At 38.4% G+C, this 21,610-nt stretch overlaps 1 protein-coding gene across 1 annotated transcript in view; it reads right to left on the bottom strand.

Moving 5' to 3' along the window:
- The window catches only part of cdh2 (cadherin 2, type 1, N-cadherin (neuronal)), a 42,457-nt gene that overhangs the window by 7,984 nt on the left and 12,863 nt on the right, over positions 1 to 21,610 (bottom strand). Inside the window, exons 3-7 of the mRNA XM_081379051.1 lie at positions 8,831 to 9,039; positions 3,965 to 4,105; positions 3,700 to 3,855; positions 1,547 to 1,691; positions 1,287 to 1,459 (exon numbers count right to left, since the gene is read on the bottom strand). Of these exons, the coding sequence (XP_081235177.1) occupies positions 1,287 to 1,459; positions 1,547 to 1,691; positions 3,700 to 3,855; positions 3,965 to 4,105; positions 8,831 to 9,039 (824 nt within the window). The remainder of the gene's footprint in view (positions 1 to 1,286; positions 1,460 to 1,546; positions 1,692 to 3,699; positions 3,856 to 3,964; positions 4,106 to 8,830; positions 9,040 to 21,610) is intronic.

Here is a 21,610-nt window from a genome sequence, read left to right as displayed (position 1 = left end):
AAAATTGTGACGCAAAGAGTACACTGACAGAAAAAGTTAGTTTTGATTTGAAATTCATTATTACGAAATTCAAACAATAAATATTGTTTTGGCGCTCTTAAATGTGACGTGACAGATCACTAAGTTCAAGTGGACGTGAACTGATCAGCTCTTCCTCTTTACTACTAGTTAATAGTAAATAAAAACAAATGCATATTAGAAAGTATGTTAAAAGATACAGTATAACTTACCGAAATGTATCATGTCTCATGTAATCGCTCAATCAGTGTTTAAACCGCAGAAAGAGGTCTATAATACAGCTGGAGAACAATGTCACGTAACGTTACATTTACTTCAGGAAAGCCATTTAATGACCATAGCATGTTAGTTAGCTATAAAAAATGAACTTTAGAGAGAAGTAGTTTGCTAAATATATGCACTATATTACATATTTATTATATTTTTACTTGTATCAGTAAAATTATTCTAACGTTATATGCATTATATTAATTTGAGTGGCATTTTAACCTTTAATAATACTAGCTGACAGGGCTCCCTGTATGTTTACAGCATTAGTTGAGAGATTTTTTTTTGCATATAGCTACTGTACTGATATTTATCCAAATCCAAATCTCAATTGTATCAATTGAAATCGTGAAATTTGTGTCAAGGACTTAAAAATACAGAAGTCATTGTACCATGTAAACATTGTAACGTTGTCACTAAACATATTGAAATTATATTTAGTTACCATGTAAAAAAAAAAAAAAAAACAGTTAAAAAAATTTTTTTTTTTACAATACCCCCAATCCCAAAACCATCCCCCTCCATATTTCTCATTCCAAGCTAAACTCAAAAGTTGGCAGCCCTGTGTTTGCATCTTATTATTCAGCCGCATTAGATCAGATAAGCGGCCCATTGTTTTTGGGTTCCAACCCACCAGTTGAAAACAATGTTGTTACTGTTAACTAAAACTATTAAAAATAGTTTTCAGTAATTGAAATTAAGCTAAAATAAAAATATATAAGCTATATTTGATGAAAAACAAACTTAAATTTTTTTTTTTTACTTCAACAACCAAATGAAACAAAATAAGTTTAAGTACTAGAATTACTAACTAAAACTGAAATAAAAAATATATTACAGCTAAAAGGAAATAGTTAAAAAAGACAAAAGCACACAATTACTTAAATTTGAATTAAAATTAAAAGTAAAAAGATAATTGAAGACATTTAGAAATACTACATTAATAGTAAAACTGGTTGTAGTATATTTTTGACATTACTCTAGAACAAATTTCCTTGTACCTCACGGTCCAGGCCTGCAGCTACAGTGATGATTTTGCCGGTTTTGTTGTTGATAGTGAACATATTGGAGGAGGGGCTCTCCGGGGTCTGAGAGAGGATCTTGTATCTGAGCATCCCATTGGCTGTATTTGGGTCATCCTTATCCTGGGAGGTCACCGTCATCACAAATGTACCTAGAACCGAGCAATAAATGTCAGTTTAAACTTCATTGGTGAAGGCGTGTCATAAACTGTGTCAAAAGCGTGAATGCGTGTGTGTACCTGGTTTGGCGCCCTCATCCACGGTTCCGTTCCAGATCTGGTGTATGAACTCGGGCCGGTTGTCGTTCATATCAATGACATTGATGATGATGTCAATGGGGTTCTCCATCTGGTTCCCATTGATGTCCACGGCATGAGCACGTAGCTGTGAATGCAAACACACATTTAAAGTCACAGTTTACATGAAAACTCTTCATGAAAACAAAATCTGGAATAATAAACACACAAGTCTACATCTGAGCAGCTATGAAAACAACTACTTTCACTGTTATTTTCATATGAAATTACACTACAGTTCAAAAAGTTGGGGATTGGTAAGATTTTTTTTCTTCTTCTCTATGCTCACCAAGGCTGCATTTATTTGACAAGTAAAAACAGTACTATTGTGAAATATTATTACAATTTAAAAGGTGCTGTTTTCTATTTTAATATATTTTGTATTTATGTCATTCATTCCTGTGATGGCAAAGCTGATTTTTCAGCATCATTACTCCAGTCTTTAGTGTCACATGATCCTTCAGAAATCCTTCTAATATGATGATATCATTTTTTTGTAACATTACTGTTAACTTTGATCAAGTGAATTACGTACTTGCTGAATAAAATAATTACTTTACGAAAATAAAAATCTTACTAATTTACTAGCTATGCTATGGGATGCAAGAAGTGAATTACTCTCAGAATCACGTTTGCACTCTTACAAGTTTTGAGAACAAGACTGAACCTCCACAGTATTTTTCAGTGTTTTTATGCCATTATGAGCCATTTTAATGCAGCATTCAGAAGAAATTTACAGTATTCAATTCACACATTTTCTGCAGCCAACTGAGCAAAACTCTCACAGCAATGGCAGTACAGACACACTGTCAGTGTGAAAGAGGCTATTAACCGCCACACTCATTTACAGCGGTTATTGGGGTTAAGCAACTGCTGTAGCTGACTTGGTTGCAGTTTGCGTGCTAGAGCAGTTTTAAGTCTGCTGTATATATGCATGAGCTATCCGAAGGAAGCCTGATGCTCCACCTTTGGCACCATTAGGAAGCAAATCATTTCATATTCATGTAATCTCTGCATAATTTGAATCTGAATGTGGATTAGCTAGACACTGAGGGAGGTTAACAGCCTCTCGGGTCCAGTAGTGAAGTGAAAGGGTATTGAAACCAGGCAGGAAAAGTTTGAAACTACTTCCAGGGGAGATTGAGGATTGTTCTTACTTAGGAAAAGCCAGATTTAGGGAATGCCCCCCTACAAGCACAATGAATGAATGTGTGTGTGTGACTTAGTGTTAGGATAAGCTCCTCCAGAGTTTAATTTTGCCTGCTCTCCTCTTCATGGTACAGTGGATTAGAGGGAAGTCAAAGGTCACATTCTCAGACTGGCTGCCATGGTAACTATGACACATGTAATTTATTGGGAGTTTTAGAGGGCTTCTCTCTGTCCTGGATGGAATGCACAGATCTAAAGACCAAAGGCCTGATGTTTAAACATTGTGTATGCAAGAAACGGCATTGAAAATTGCACAGGCTAACCCACACACACATTTGTGTTTATAAAAAATAAACGTTACATTAAAATTTTAATAATAAATCAACTCTTTTACTGGGCAATTCGGCGACTCCTGTGGCCAAATAATGAACTGAACAATTGTGCTTAATTCATATTTAAAATTTTTTTTTTTGATTTTGATTTTTTTTTTCTGGTAAATTTACCATAAATAAATGCTCATTCTTATGGTTTCGTACTTCTCTGTAATGTAGAACAATACTATAATATTTATTCTCAACCCTGAATCTGAAACCACATTCCGATGCCACTCCCCAACTCCAAGTATATTTTTAAGTACTTAAATTAATATCATAAATGTCGGACTAGTCGACTAATGGCTTAAATGAGCGACTACTAGTCAACTAGAAAATTCTTTAGTCGGTGGCAACATATTTGTAATATGGAAATCTTGTGCAATCATTCACACGGTTTCATAAATCTGAATAATTTTGCGCATCTGTTTTTTAGGATGAAATGTACACAAAAGTTTGACATGACATCTCAGGACGTGGAGTCATGAACACACACACACACACACACACACACACACACACACACACACACACACACACACACACACACACACACACACACACACACACACTTACATGGAAGTTGGGGATGTGTTCTCTGTCCAGTGGTTTGGTGACGGACAGGATTCCTGAAATGGCGTCGATGATAAACAGGCCGGTGGGGTTTTGGTCGGCTCCTGGTCCGGTCACGCTATAGCGCAGTGTGTTACTCTTGTCCTTATCCGACTGGATCTGAAACACACACGCAAATTTTGCAGGATAAACATAAAATAACCGTTTATTTTTCCGAATACACTTCACATGATGAACCAATGTTGTTTTTCGTTGTGTACACACTCACTTTCACAAGCTCTTCAGGGAATTGTTTTCTGGAGTTCTCAAGCACGTTGACAGGAGGAATGACCCAGTCTCTTTTCACGCGATTCACACTGCCATCGCCCTTGACAACCACACTGTGCCGCGGAAACAGTATCACTGGCACCTGGCAAAAAAAAAAAAAAAAAAAAAAAAAAAGGAAGAACAGTTAGATTCAAAAACACCCACACGGTCAATGTACATTAGGTGATGCGCACACACCCACACACACTGCAGCACTTGCAACACTTCTGCCCCGGCCCCGAATAATTACAGAATTAATTTTACCCTCTGTAATGGGGTCATAAATATCACTGCTGCTCCATCGTTAACTCCCAGAGCAGTAACACCCACATAGTGAATGTGAAAGTGTGTGTCGAGCTTGCAGTATTGTTCCATTTCCTTTTTCCATGAGCCTTGTTATTCAGAGCCGAAGGCAGCCAGAGATGTGCTTGACCAGACATTTGCCCTGCTCTTAGTATTATATAGAACAAAAACCCCTGAGTGTTCAGTTAAGAGTTAATTTCCAACTAACAACACAATACAACGACTGATTTCTTTATGCAAGTACAAAATCTCACAGTGTGCTAGCTTATAAAGCGACTCCATATTCCCTCTTAGTTGATATCAACTAAGCCTCCCTTTCTCTTGACCTATCTTCTCTCTCTTCCTCCTGGTGGTGAAATATTGCTGGTAATGACAGTGACATGGGGGCGGGCGGCAGTTCGGTGTTGAAGGAGGGAGATAGATTCTCTCATTTTTCTCTCTCGCTGCAATGACTCAGGTGATGAGATAACTCATTACCCTTGTACCTACTCACAGTCTCACAATCTCTCCAAATGAACAAACCGACAACATAAACATTGACAGAACTAATGGAAAAACATCTTTCACCTCAGTTTGTTCTCGTTTACTTTTCATATCTCCTATTTTCCCTCTCATTCCACATTAATCGCCTTTCTATCTCTAGCTGTATAAACTAGGGCTGGGCTTTTGATTATATTTAATGAAAGTAAAAACAATAAAAATCTACTTTAAAATAAGCAAGGCATGTTTTTCCAGTTTTCTTTAACTAAATCAACACAAGCATGATGGATAAAGTGTTCCTATTCTTTCTGGAAAATTCATTTCTATGATTTATCCATGAATTGGCCATGCTTGATAGGATTTTTATTGAGTTTGCAGTTTATCGAGCCATATATAGCTGAAAAACTTGACCATAACTATAAATAAGATTTTAAGATTTTATTCATTTCCATTTTTTAGAGCCCTGGAAAGCACACTTTAGATTTTTTTGGAATATTAAATTCCCTGATATTTCCATGTTTTTCAGGATCGTTGAATCGTTCATTCAAATGCACCAATAAATTAATGCATAGTAATAAACAGCTTTATGTATCTACATCACCTATTTAAAAGTTTGGGGTCAGTAATATTTTTTTTAAAGAAATTAATACTTTTATTCAACAAGGATGGATTAAAGCACAACTGCTTTCAACATTGATAATAAGAAATGTTTCTTGAGCATCAAATCAGCATATTAGAATGATTTCTGAAGGATCATGTGACACTGAAGACGAGTAATGATGCTGAAAATCCAGCTTTAAACACAGAAATAAATTACATTTAAAAAACATTAAAATAGAAAACAATTGTTTTAAATTGTAATACTATTTCACAATATCACTGCTTATATTGTATTTTTGATCAAATAAATGCATCCTTGGACAGCATAAGAAACATTACAGACATTTTACTAACCCCAAAATTTTTAATGATAATGTTGAGTTTTGAATCGAATTCATTAAGCCTCTGGGGTCTAAGGTGTTTTTGGGGTCCTTGAGATGTTCTGACATGCCCTGACATTTTTGCTTTTTTCAGTTGCTTATAAACATATTAATGGCAAAAAAAAAAATTGCACACTATTTAGCACAAACAGGGCTACCATGAAATGTGAGCAACAAGAATGTACATGTCTGCATTTTTGAGAGAATAATGTTTATGCATGGTTATTGAAAAAACTAAAAACTAAAGTTTCTGAAATAAGGCCATAAAACACATTCTAAATATGTGCCAATAAGACTTTTGTCTAAAATATGTCATTGCCTAGTGTTTTTTCTTCAAAATGATGTGAAAATCACCCTGCCTTATCATTCACATAACACAATACATTGATTTGAATTTTGCAAAGCACTTTCGGTTTGGAAAGGCCATATGCGGAGTGGGCGTCAACGGTCATGTATATGTAGTGGTTCACACCTGAGGAGACAATGGGGCCTGCATACTTAATTAGCCATTCATTCAGGTGAGTCACTGAGCCACAAGAATGCAAGAGCAACAGTTGGAAGCATCTCAATTCTTTTTTATTTTTCCACATATTGTGCTTGCAATTTGGCCTATAATATCCAAGGAAAACATGTCTAGTAATTGTGCAGTTAATTCTCATACTGTATTTTCAGTTTTGGAATATTTATCCTCTCCCCAAATTTGTCAATAATAAAACACAATAAAAGTTATTTAAAGAAAAGGCTTATATTTACCTTTTAATAGTTTGTTTACATCTACCTTGTAAATATATTTTTTTATTAAAAAGGTTACAATTACAACAATTCAAGTGTAATCTTTCTTTGTAAAAACTAAAGTATACATTTTATCATACATATTTCAAAGTTAAGGATTTGATTGATTATTTGATAACTTTATTTTTGACAAAACATATTATATTTAACAAAAGCAAATATTGGCAAACTTATTTGAAAGCTTATTTGAGGTGGCAGATATTTTACATTAAAAATGTATAATCTATCCAAAACTAATCAACGAAATGTTGTATTTCATATGTCTGTAACATAGGTCTTTCATTTTTATTATAAGAAATATAAATGTTAATTTGCAGTTTAATACGTTGCTTATACAAATACATTTTATTTCAACATATTTTAGTCCATATTTACTGAGTGTAGCAATACAGTTTGCTAAAACCGAAACATTCATACACAAACAGAAACGCCTGACTGTAACGTTGTTTTTATGAAATATTAGGGCATATAAATGTTAATTTTCAGTTTAAAACGTTGCTTATACAAATAGCCTACATTTTATTTCAACATATTTCTGTCGATTTTTACTCAACTCAGTACGGCAATACAGTTTGCTAAAACATCATCATTCATTCACACAGAGACGCAATTTAAATTTAAACTGTCTTTTTGCGAGCTGTGATAAACAGCGCGCATCTCTGCCGTTCATTCATTCATAAACAGAAACCCGATTCACGTGAGAAGAAAAAAAACTTACAGTATTCCTCAGCTCGCTCCTCGATATACCCGCACTTCTGAGGTACTTTTTTCATTATTGTTATTCCTCACAGCGCTACGAGACGGTGTTAAAGTAATGATCTGAATAAACTTGTGTTTCTCGAGCTGATATGGGGGCGTTCACAGGATTGCGCGGATTGCCTCATTCATTTGCGTTTGAATAGCGCGCGCTCTCCGTAGGCGGAGTCACATTACATTTGAATTAGTTGTAATGAGGTCGACTGGAATCGCTCTCTTTTAATACAGATTTCACAAGATGAGAATATTTGTTTTTTATATAAATTACTTCATTTAAGAGAAGAGAATTCAAGCTTCATGCCTGTATGTCTGTTTGCCTGTTTGACTGAGTATTCGCTGAGTTATTGTTCATTTTCGGACGCGTTTCAGAATGGACTACACTGACAGATAGAAGGCAGAACTCGCATCACGTTTATTTTTCTTTATTTGGCAAAAAGCACAACACTTTGTTTTTATTGTGAGTATACACAAAAATAATACACATTTAACAGAATCGATTGATGTATGAAACTTGCTTGTAATATCAAAGTCCACAGAGCAAAATTAATTTCTTTTGAACTGAACTGAAAAAAAGCGAGCTGGTATCGCCGGCGATACCGTCGACCTCAGGGGGTTAAAACACGAATCAACCGTACCATTCAAACACGGTCTTTGCTACTTACTTTAAATCAGAGATGTAATTAAAACGTCTCACAAGATAAGGAGGGGGACTAGTAGCAAAACTAGTCTAATGACACGTTCTTTAGAAAACTTAATGGCCAAATCAAAAGCTCATTAAAATCACCATATTTCCAATGTTAAGGAAACCTGGAAAATGCTTGAATACTTTAGAACTCAATTATTGATCTACAAAGATGCTTTTGATATTTTATTTGCATATTGTGTGGTTTAGGTGTAAATGAATAGTATTTTGATACCCCTCTTATCTTGAGGAAGCTTCTCCGTAGACTATCATTTCAGTTTGTCATATTTTGTGAGGCTTTAATTTAATTTGGTTTTAACCATTCGACCATCTCTGCCTTTATCCGCTCTCATCCCCTGCTGGCTCCTCTCGTCCTCCTTCCCCTTGGCGGCAGTGTGTGGCCATGTGTGAGTCAGTAATAAAGAGTAAATTTGCCCTGTCTCTGAGCAGAAGGCAGGGCTATGAGACATATGGTTAGTGTTTCCAAGCTGAGGGTCCAGATCCACACTGTCTAATGTATCCTCCAGCCTTAATGTCTCTTTAGCATCGTTAAACATTAATTACAGCCCTACTATCAACGTGTTAGTGCTCTGCTAATTTTCTAATATAGTTTTATTAGTGCTTTGGCTTTGTCATAGAGGCCCTTGGATGAAGAGAGACATTTTTGTGAGCTCACATTCGCACAATGGCATTTTGATGGTGTAATTGCAGCATGAGGCTAGTTTAGAAACACCATGCGCTGTTAGCGATCTGACACAGTTATAATTACTGTGATTTTTGCAGTCACGCAGTTGCCGTTCCCTGTGTTAACGTGCGAGTGCGCCTTACTTCCTACCTGCTTGGGCTGGGTGAAGTTGACGTGTACCAGCCAATGCTCTTGAGACTTCACGTCCTTGGCCTTAATCTCCAAGCTCCGCCCCTTCCCGTCAGAGAGCTGCAGTGTTCGCGCTGCGAAAACCGTCCCGTCGGCCTCTATCCGGAAATCCGCGGGGTCTCCGCTCTCGAAGCGCAAGCCAGAACCTCTGCCACAGTCCACGAAATCCACTGCGGGAGAGAGAGAGAGAGAGAGAGAGAGAGTGTACTGAGTGCAAGCCAGTTTTTGTTTTTAAACTGCAAACAGGATTTTTTTATTTTTTTTTTGCAAAAAAACAAGTACACAGGAAATCACATTCCCGCTCCTCCACAAGGGAATAATGGTTTTACTTGGTTTTAAAAGTGAGGACAAGGAGAGTGAGAGATGGAAAGTGCGCACTGACACAGAGAGAGAGCGAGCGAGAGAGATCGAGAAAGAAACTGAGAAGAGAGAGAGAGAAAGAGAGAGAGAGAGATGGTAGGAAAGGAGAGCAGGTACAACTTCTGAAGCACTTCTGCATTATTCATGCTGAGACATCCCCTGCAGGCCCCCAGGTGTGCTGAGGAGTGGAGGAACAGGAGGACGAGGAGACAAAGAGAGAGAGGGATGAGGGGAGGGAAAAAGAGAGAAAACTGAGAAAAAGCCGAGTTGAGAGATATCTGCGGCACAGCACTGGAGGGAATCGCATTAGAAGTACAGACATAAACAAATGAATGTGCTTTATTTATTATGCAGCAATTAGAGAACACAGACAGACAATTACACGCCCAGAACTGAGGGAGACGCCGGGTTGCTCTCCTATCAGGACGCATTTGTTTGCAAGAAGCCTCGTATTGACTGGGCTCATTTGTCTGACATTTTTCATCTTTCAAGCAGAACGCCAGATCTCATTATCCAGCCCAGGTGGACAGCGCATGTGATTTCTCGCAGAACGATAACGTGACACAGTATATAGCTCTATTGGACGCACGATTACTGACAGGGATTCATTTTACTGTTCATTAGTCCTGTGAGGACATGAACAATTCATAAAAACACATGTAAGCACATTAGGGATGGTATGATACTAAAATTTTGGCCACCTCGATGCAAACATGCACAGACAGTTGAATATGCATGCTCAATTTGCATATCATTATATTTGCATATTATCTGCTATTCATTATATCACAGTACATTTTTCACATTTACTTTCAAATTGGAGTTTTCAATTAAATTCTCCAAATATTTGACAGCAAAACGTTCCCTCAAATAGCAATTAACTTTTCACAAATTTAGTCAAACACAAAAACACACACAACTTGACCAATGTAGTCTAATTCTAAAACAAATTACTTTTATGAACCAAATCTTTTTAGTGGATCAAAAACGTACAGTACGACAATTGTAGCCTGATTCCCCGAATTAATGAATCAGATCTTTTCAACAAGAAAAATGATATAGGCTGAAATATGACAACTTATAAATATAATTTACATCAGTAGCAGAGATAATTTCTTTCGTATGTCAGCAAAATGGACATCATCATGATCAAAACCAACATCCAAATCTGTAACTATACAGTTGCGCCTTAACTTAGCAGTAACACAATGAAACATTATTCTCATGCAGGAAAAGTTCAGCCCATGTCACTTCCCGAACACTTCCTGTCCTTTCTCTACTATCACTGTCAATATAAAAATGGTGCAAAAGCCAATTTTCCATCTCCATGGAAATTTCCATCCTTTCTCTCACAGAAAAACACACACCAGCGAGAACAGGCTACATTTCCTTATCACAGATGAATTTCTCTCTCACAGGTGGCTTTCTACCAATCCGCTCTCAGTGTGTGTGTGTGTGTTACCTTGTTTTTTTGCGATTCTTTGCTCTCATGCATACGTGCAAGGAAAAAAGCAGATTTGCCATATAGCAATTACGCACGTCCGTAGGTAAATTACACCTTTCACTCTTGTTAATCATCATTTATTATGCGAGGACCTCTCAGGGTATTACAGTAGGCTAAAATAATCGCTCACTATTATTAGACATGGCAACCAATGAAACCTTAGTCCTGATTATTAGATAAAGACCTGCTGAAGGGGGCGAGCAATTATTACGTTTATCAGATTGTTAATATTGGTAGTCCCGACGTCCTTGCGCATTACTTGCGTAAAGAGCCTCCCATGTTGTTTAATTTTCGTTTTTCAAAATTAAAACACTCGTCTTCATGGCCCCTGGCACGCTGGTAACCATCACGGAGTAATGCGTTTAATGTGACGCGATTGCCCTGGTGGCACAGGATCTGCTGCTCGGCAGGTGCGAGGTAGGTGCTTGTGGTGTGTGTGTGTCAGTCTAGCTTGACGAAGTGCACCGAGTACGTTTTATTAGATGGCTGCACCAGTTTCGCCTGCAGCTGCATTTCCTTGTGCAGTTTTCATGAGGATGGGGGGAGGGTGAAGCGCTATATGTCTACAGCGCTGTCTCCTTCCATTACCGAATGCTGCTCTTCTAACGGATGAAACAGAGAAACCAGTGTATTTGAGTCTTTCTTCCCGTCTGCAGTCTCTTTACGCATCCCTGCAAACTCGGCTTAATGCAGCGAGTAAAAGCCGCATTACTCATCACGTCTCGCGAGTAAACACGGTTACAGCAAAACAGTGGAAATTGATTTAATTATCAGGGTGATTTAATGTAAGACAGAGGTAAATGACTGAATTATTTTAAGCAAACTCTGAGGTAGCTTGTGTGTATTTTCTCAAAGCCCTCAACAAATGAGTGCATGTATGGGTCTTCAAACTGCAATATGATTAGGATAAATAGAACAGCTTAGATTTTATTCTACAAACCAGGTTCTCTAGTTACATTAATCAACCTTGTCCATACTGAAGGGTCTGACATTTATGTCTGGTGTTATTTGTACGGTATTGATGATGTAGGATGTATGACATACAATATTCAATCCTTTAGCTACAAAATCAGGGGACAAACAAGTTTTTGATTTATCTGTAATAAACTGATACAATCTAAATAAGAGGCAATTAAAAAACACAATCCATTTTCTGTCACCTTGACCAATGAGATGGAAAATAATTTGTCAAAGTGCTAAATGCAAGCTGGAGATTTAAGAGGCTTGATATGCGCATGCATGCGTGTCTATGAATTTGCATCTATGTGTGTGAGAAGGTGATCAGACACCACAGACGTGTTTGAGAAGCAAGACGAGCGTCGGTTACCCTTCACTTTGTCTCTTCAAAATCACCAGAATGATTTCTAAGAGGCAGATTGAAGGGGAACTGAGAATTTAAAGCAATTCTGCCATTATTTACTCACCAATCATGTCGTTTCAAACCTGCATGCTGTTATTTCTTCTGAAGCACAAAAGTAGAAATCTTTGAAGAACTGTGATGCAATTTTTGTCCAACACAGTGCACTGTAATCAGAGGCTGTCAATCTCCAAAAAGGACACAAAAAAAACCCAATAAAAAAATCCCCAAAATCTGCAAAATGACTTGTGACTATATTTTAGCTCATCTTAAAAATCCCCTTGTAGTCAATCATTTTATCCCTTAAAACTAATCTTTGATCACCAAAATGACATATTTAAAAGTTTTTTCCTTGAATTGAGTTTTTCATGCCTTAGAATAGCTTGAATGTAACTCTACACCCTTGCCTCATTTAGTATACACAGCTCTATGAATATGCAAATTTGCCCTGCCTAGAAACACAATCACACGTTGACTTGATTGGTTACAAGGTATTTTGACGTCAGAAACACAATCGATTTCAAACCCCATTTTTAGATTATCTTTGGTTCACTACAGTTTTAAAGGGAAAATACTCAGCAAGGATGCTGACTTATAGCCTGGGTTTCCACATGCTGCCTTGCGCGCAGCGCGATTTTATTCACGCTGCTAGGCAGCCTGGACACCATGGACCATATTTTCCCCTCAAAAAGGGAACCAATCACAGAACGGGGAGGGAGCAGCAAGACGATGATGACATCTATGCGACACACAGAAGCAGTTTGTTTATATCTATGGATCCAACATGGCATCAGACGCGAAGTTACCTTTCGATGCAGCCTTAGATAGTGTTCTAAGCAGTTTAGAACTTAGGTTTATTTCGTCTTCTTCCTCGTAGAATTTCTGTCGCTCTACATATGTCATCTGGTATAATTGAAACGATATGCTATGAGCTACGTACAGGCGCATTTGATAGACATTCGTAGCGGCCAATAAACGGCTCTGGGCATTCGTAAACCATGCCTCAAATGCGAGAAAATGAACATGTGGTTCCCAGACCACGTCTCAATGAGACAAGGTCTGATGGTAGCCAGGCTAGCTGACTTATGCATTTGTACCTGGTTTGTCTTAAAGCACATTAAAAACACCACATACACATACTGTATAAACAACATTACAAGCTTGATTTTCACCACAGAGTGACTTTAAGGAATACAACAGCTTTATGTGATGAATAGGCTGAAATTGAAGTCATTACTCAATCATTTCCCTAAAGCTCTCACCAACTTCGTGGACATGGCCAAAACACAACTTTGAGTGAATAACAAAAATAATTTGACTTCAGAAAGATTGGAACATTACACATGTCACTTGGTCTACTTTTATTACTTACTGTCATTTCTATTGAGTTTACAGCTGAACTGCTGTAGTATGACAAGAGTTGCATAACAAGTGTCTATTTTGCGCTCCACGGAAAATAATATCCAAATACAGTTTTGAAATGACATAAGGATGAGTAAATAAAGACATAATTTTAATTTTAAGATGTACTATCTTGTATACTTTTGCAAACGAGGGCACGGCCACACGCGCACATTCAAGATGAAGTGCTGATTTGGCGAGCCAGCAGAGGTGTGATGTGCTCTGTAAGCAATCTCTTTCAGCCATTAGCATTTAGCATTCAACACCAACTACACATCTTTACCATCAAAATGTCCCCGCTATTCCCTCCCAATGGGACTCTTAGCTCATTTTAATACGAGCCGGCTACAACTGGTGTGAGCTTTTAGTATAAGCAAGACATAAATGAGGAAAGTAATGGAAAAATAGTTTTGTTTAGCCCACCACCCCCATGAGAGAGCATAAAATAGCTGTCTTAATGTCGTAGTTTGGGGTTTCATGGTCTCCGAGACATACTGAGCCTTCCTGTGAAAGAATTCAGATGGATGTGGCACTTAGGACCCCACTCCGCACCGAGCTGAGTTGTCTTTTGTACCGCCTGCCTATAATTGCCCTTTTTCCATGACTTTTCTAAGGGTGAGCTTCCTCTAATGGCCACATCGCTCAGCCACATCCCTCGGTGGGCATGGCAACTTAGGTTTAACTCGTACACACTTCCACGGCCAAAAATACACAAAAAGACAGACACATTCACATATACACCTAAACGCAGACTGAGAAAATGCACCAATGGGACCTAAATCAATTTGAAAACCAAAGTGCACATTAAACTGTTAGAGCTTTTCAGCTCATAAAGGGATTCATTATCTCTTTTTGAAACCAGAACAATATGTAGCTCCTATAATGAGCCAATGGCTATTGATTAGTTGCCAAAATGTTATAATGGTGAGTAACAGCTGCTTTTATGTGTTCCTCTGTTAATGTGAATCATCTAAGCCTTTGATCCAAAAGTACAACTAACAACACACCGTATCTACTCGCCTCATGCTGTTTCTCCTCAAACAAAGCAAATAAAACATAGAAAGATAATATGACATTCCCTCTAAAAATATCATCTCGTCTCTTTCCTAATTTGTTCAGATTTAAACTTCAGATCAAAAGAACATGGTGAATCTCACGGCTGATTAAGCTCAATCTCAACCTGTTAAATGACTTGATCACATGCAAATGCATGTGCGCTCGGATAAATACATGTAGAGAGAACAGCGACATTAAACTCATTTTCTGCCTCGTACCTTTTTCTCACACTAATGTGATGTCAGTGTAACAGAAGGCTTTCTGTGGATTTTACTGATGTAAACTACAGTTATCATTGTGAGAATGAGTTGATTTCGTCTTTTGTAAAAATGTGTTGAAAATTGTAAGCTAAATCAATTTCCAGCAAGAGTGTTTATGAATTTATTAATGAGTTTCATTAATTCATAGTAAACCATCTAATTTAATTTTATTTTATTTTAAGAAAATCTTAACATTTAATGGAGTTACATAAAACTTATAGCCTACAATATAGCTGCTACTGTTTTAATCCTAAACACATATTTTAATGACAACATTTTACTAGTATAGTGTTAAATATATAATGTATTTTGTTTAATAGTGGAGCCAGTAAAAATATTCAAGTAAAATCTAAACTATGAATCCCTACTGTTGGATCTACTGGCAAATGAAATAATAAACCTGGTAATAGAATGTTTTTTTTGGGCGTCCTGTGATGCCACACATGGAGGAATTGAATTAAATAAAGAATGATTAACTTTTTAAAGCATAAAAACATTTATATATTCAAAAGGTGCAAAATATCATGACGATGCATCATTATTGTTGTGCCCTGGGCATGTACCATGTTATTGGCATGGTATTTTGAAGCACCACAGAATATTTTTGTATGGGTCGGTCATTTGGTTACTCCCTGCTAACAAGTCGGACATCTTCATTTGAATATTTTGGATTTACATGCAAATTTTGAGTTTCTGCAAATGCTTTGCACTAGAAGGTGTGTTTATGTTTTGTCTATTACCTGCTGGATGCTAAATGCTAATAAAATATATACCACAATGCAGAGTACAACAATACACCACCACATTTCACATGCAGAGAATTTGTCAGCTTCTAACCATTAATGGCGATACAGCTGACACCTCCAAAACAGACAAATAAAATGTGCAATACTGAATGCATAAGGGGGGGGGGGGGAATCATTTTTTTCTGGCATTCACTGGATAATCTCTGTCAGAGACAAACTCAATTATTGATTCTGCATCATAATAGCACTAAGGGCCTTTAGGTTATTTTTTCAATCATATTTTTTTAAAGCGACATGCAGTTTTGCATGTGTGTTTGTGTATGTACGCATGCGTGCAGTGCCATTTTAACCTCTGACCTCACTAGATTGGTGGTGTCTGCAAGGACTTAGGATTTATGACCGTGCACAGAGCCACACACACATAAACACACACTGAAGCGCACACACACACATGCAGCATATGGCAGGGGCTCCACGCCAGCCCGATCCTGAGCACCTAAAGCGGGCAGCGCATTCCACTCCTGTCTGTCCTCCTCACACACACACACACAAAAAAACACTTCTAACTGCTGTTTTACAAAACATAAACCAATGTATACAGCCTCTGACTAATTGTCAAGCACGTCTTGAGCCTTTATAAATGCAGTCCAGCAGTTAAACTCAATATTCCTGCTAGAACATTAGACACATTTCAATACCTTAATGTCATACCATTAACCAGAAATTGTTTTAAACACACCAGACTGTCACAGCAAATGGCTCCATCTTTTCTGCGCTAATTCACATGAAAACATTTAAACAAATTAATTGCACTAGCATTCATTACAAACTGCATAATTCCATATTACATGTTGTTCATGACTTTCTTTTTATATTTACTCGTATAATTGCACTCTAACATGGAGCCTATTATAATGTGTGACCAAACGTCCATGACAATTACTATTATTTGGGTTTGAAAACCCAGAAAATTGCTTTTGTGACAACGTTGCCTGTGGGGACGCTGACTGGGTCACAAAATTTGCCGCGTCAATGGACAGACATTACAGTAGCGACCTTCTTCCACTGCATCTTTTACGTTCTCATGTCTCCTACACATACTTACACAGATAAAGTACTCACATTTAAGACAGCATGAATGTGTGAGGAATATTAGGGTTTCAGTACTACTTAAAGATCACAAAACACCATTCACAACGTATTTAATTGTGGTAATAAGGGTTTTTCAGGGTGAACCAGAGCATTCAGCAGGCAGTAATGTAGGAAATAATTGTATCTATTAGTATTTGATTGGAACATGCAAAGTGAAAACATGGCGAGTTATGATATTAAGTTAATATTCTTTTGCACCTGGCCTTGGTTATGTTTCAGAAGCCTACAATTTGATGAAAGCGCACATTTTTTCTCAACACTGTGCACCAATGCACATTATGACCATGGATATTTTTAATAAAGTAAGTTTGATTTAAATTTGTCTTTAAAGCATCTCTCTGCTGCTGTTATTTCTTAAATGTGGTCTGGTTACTGTGGTATGATCTGAAGCAAGAACGGAATCCAAACTAGAGTGAATGTACAAGTTAAAGAACGGTTCATTGAAACCATATTGATCCGAATATCAATGTGTCCCTCTCAATGTCTATGGTGGACACAGCCTGATTTACTTTAAAGATTAGAAGAGCAGTGAGAGAACCATGTCTGACAGCTACACAACAGAAAAACACTTACCTATACTGCATTATACCAGGACACAGCAGTGCAGTGTTATGAATGGACAACATTACAAAGAAAGAACTAGTGCAGTAATTTAGGGAGAGGTTCTTTCATTATTGTACAGTAACAAAGGAGGAAATAAGTAAATGCAAAAAATGACATGTTGACTTAAAGCGCAAGATCAACAAACAGCCACCCCCTCCCCCTCCCCCTCCCCCTTCCTTTTTGACCAATGAATTCCCATGACCTTTCCAGTATGGATTCATTCACTAACACGTTATTCAGATGATTTGATTCCTTGAATCCTGGAAAACAGAGAAAAATATACAGGCTATAGTATATAAAGCATTTGAAGAGTAACATTTACTGGGACATTGTGAACCTGTGAACACACACTCTCACACACACTCTTCAGCACAAGTGTTCAGAGTTTGATGTAAAATGGATGGTAAGCCACAGGATTCATTAATTGGAGGTAGATGGAGGGAGGGGGGGATTACACAGGCTCCAGATTATGTGTGTGTGTGAGTGATTGAAGACTCCCTCGGGTCAGCAACGCTGACCACTGTAATTGCTCTTCATTGTGTATCACAGAGACTGACAGGAAATAACAAACAGCAAATAATTGCAAACATCTGCACTCTCTCTCACAGCGCTGAACGCAGATGATACTGTAATTTACCAAGATTGCTCAACAAACCGAATTCCGTTTTGAGATTTTGAAATAGCAGTGTGTGTGTTAACAGATTTGACTGCCTGTGGTTATACACCTTGCTAAAAACAGTCATTTTAATCTACAAACAGATTTTATAATCTGCCTCTTCTAAAACACATGCCAGTGTATTTGTATGTACCTGCGTGACGGCATGTTTTCACGACTTCTTTTAATCTGTATTTAGAAAGCACAGATTGAAAAAGCAAATTGCAAACAAACGAAGACAAAAGCAGGATTAGACTTCCTCAAATCTTGAGTTCCCGGGAAAATAATAGTGATTTGAGCTCAAGCCCCGATTACATTTTTTGTGTGTGTGCGTAACATGTGTGCTGGCATCCTGGCGTTATTTGTTTAAGAGGTTCTTCCTCTTTGATCTCTTCATCTGACACACAGCAGCCGAGGATAGACCGTGTCAATAAAGGTACGTTCACACAGACAAAAGCTAAAAAGACAAGCTGTAAAACAAAACCAGAAAACATTGTTGTGGAGAATCACGGTAAACCCTGAGGGAACGATAGTTTCGTATGAGAAAATCTGCATAGCCCTCAGATGAGACTCAAATACGATGCAAACGAAATTGTTAACGAACTACATTGTCTATTATGCACTCCCCCAATCGCACTCGGATGTGGTCAGGGTGCAGAATTGCAGATATTGATTTTTTTTCTTCTTTTGGCTAGTAGAAATCCATAACCTCCTGTTCAGAACAGATGCCCATTAGATCCTGCAGTTCAGGATAAAACATCCTTATTGTGGACACATAAAAATAGAGATACAGAGTGAACAGGGTGTGTGAGGAAGTGAAGAACCTGTCCTCAGGTGTATAAACGATACAGGCAGACCGTGTGAAACAGGACTCCAGCGAGCCTACAGAGGTTTCAAATACACTCGCGCACACACATATAGTGCAAAATGAGCAATGGTGGATCGGCTTTCATTTATCGACGCTCCTCTGAGAGACACTCGATACCTTTTTAAAGGCAAAGGGAGGGTGTACCAACTACAAATGCTAAAAGCAAATCTAATCTCATGCAGAAAGAACTTAAAAAGTAATGCGTGTGCCTGATGTGTTATTTCTAATACTAGGTCAGAACTACATTACCCATAATACATTAGGATGGCAGACTGGAGTGTAATGAGATTTGTACAGGCACTGACCCAGATAACCAAACCCGCAGTGGAGGAGTGTGTGTGCGTGAACGCATTGCCGATTTGTCTTTGTGAGTGCAGAAAAGCAAATGTCAAGAATAAAGTTACACATGCTTTTGGTTTAGTGGACTTCCACGCATATTTAAACGTCTGTCAGAAGAAAGAACAAATGCATTTTGTGTCTTTTGGCACAAGTGTGTCAGCTTCTGTGTGTGTGAATGGTGACAGCTGGGGAGACAGTGGGATACAGTATTGCGGACAAGGGCGGACTTAGTACTTTGATATGTGTGCGAGTGCCGGGAGGTGTGTGTGCGCCTCAGGATTATCGCCAACTGTGTAGAAGAAAAATAAGCAAGAGATGTATTTCAAAATTCTCAAATTACATAACTATGTGCAGATGTAACACGCAGATAAAACTATCAAACATCCATCCTGAACAAGCATACGCTTTTGATTTGTAGTGGACGCCAAAGATTCCTCTGGCTGTGGGGTCACGTTCGTGCCTTGCTAGTTTTTGTTGACTCAGGAACAATACTCCCTGCGCAACCACGCTCAGCCAAATGGGACGAATTAGGCCAGGTTACCTAGCGCCATGCTGGTTGCCCCTGACAACCCCAAGGCCTCCAGCTCGGGAGCAAAAGGGAAGGGTTTTGCAAAGGGGCGGAATAGAGTTTCATTCGGCCTCATGCTCTTACAAAACACCTCCCCCCAGGCTCGCAAAACAATGTCGGCCGTGTCAAATCAATCGGCAACGCCTAAGGACATCAATATGGGGCCAATAAATCTCACTTGAGGGAAGCCCACTCCCTCACCTCTCCGGCCATATGGGAAAGATTGTAATAACGTAACTGCGGCGCTCGACTAGCATAGATATGCACATTAAAACATTGCAGCACATGGGCGGTGCCACATTAACTGTGGCATTCGTACAGGTGATAGAGTATCGTGAAAATAAAAGACGGAAAGGTGATAGTGGAATAAAAGTGGGGCTCAGAACAGGGGAGACGGAGAATGTAACAAAAGACACAAAAGCTTGTCTCCTTTGAGAAACGGCTGAGTGTAAAAACCGCGAGAGCGTACACTAGTAAACGATGCTTCAAAGGAAAGGCTGAGACAATACAACACAAAGACGGGAATATCATGATGAGACAGGCAGTGGGAGAGTGAGAAAGAAAGAGAGAGAGAGAAACACAACGATCAAGGCGGAGGGAGACAGACCGAGATGATGTCAGCGCTGTAAGTTTTTGAGATGGCCCCTCTGAGCAAAGCTGGAAAGATCCGTAGTTTTAAAGGGATAGTTCTTTCGGAAATGAAAATCATAATTTGTTCACCGTCATAGTATTTCGTTCTTTATTTTCATCACCGAAACATAGACAAGGATCATACAGTGAAAATGGATGTTGATTTATAATGCCATACTCCCAAAAACACCATTAAAGTAATCCATATGACTTATATCACTATATAAGTCTTATTCTGAAGCCTTATGATTTGTGTGAGGAACAGACCGTATAATTCATTGAAAATCTTCCCCTTCACCACAGGCTCACAAATCAAACATGGCTACAGTCAGTTCACTTGGTGGCCATCTTGGAAGTGTTTACTATATTTACTGTGATTATTATGAAACATTTAAACTCAGGTATGAAACTGTGACGGTGACAACTTTGGTATCAAGCGTGCCGCACAAGCCCTGAAAAGTGAAGCCAAAACGTCTCGATCGCCCCCCGGTGATTGGTCCTAATATAGGTCATAAGCCCCGCCTCCCTGTGTTATTCAACGGGACGTGAGACCAACTAAATATCTTTTTTCCAAAGGTGGTTTCTTTCATTTGCTGTCATTTTTATCACGCTGATGTAAGTTCAAGTGTCTGTTTCAAAAATAAGTTAGTTTTTAGTTAGTTGCGTGATGCGGTGGTGTAACGTCATGATTGACAGCTGTGATTGACAGGTTGACAGGTACTCTGAGCGAAGTAGTCACTGAAGCACCAACGGACATTTTTTTCGGGATCTTCGGAGGACTGAGGAGATTGTATTTACTTTATTTCAACAAGCCTCTTGTCGTAATGCAATCAATTTTCAAAAAAGTGTGCAGAATGCACTCTCCCGACCAGCTCCCGGCGAGAGTGAGGGCGGAGCGTTGATTTCGCGGCTTTACTTCCTGCTCACGACTGCGCAGGTCTGGTCCCAAGATCGCTACTGCGCAGACTCAAGTTCCAATATGTCAGCGCCATATCGGGCTCTAGCGGCTTCAGTTCTCATCAATGGAAGAGAGCGAAGGGGCGTCGTCCATCTTTTTTTACAGTCTATGTTTGGTATCAACTGACATCAGTGTTTTTTTTTTGTTCAAATCACATCTAAAATAAATAAATAAATACAAATTATTCCCAAACAAACAGATGAGTCTATAAAAAGCTGACTGGCATATTTAACTGTTTCATCTAAGACTGACAAATATGCATCACATTAAGTTTATTGCGGTAG

This window comes from Scardinius erythrophthalmus, assembly GCF_964197995.2.
Source record: "Scardinius erythrophthalmus genome assembly, chromosome: 11".
NCBI lineage: Eukaryota > Metazoa > Chordata > Actinopteri > Cypriniformes > Leuciscidae > Scardinius > Scardinius erythrophthalmus.
Note: the sequence above shows the minus strand (reverse complement) of the source record. Positions and strands in the feature narration are given on the sequence as shown.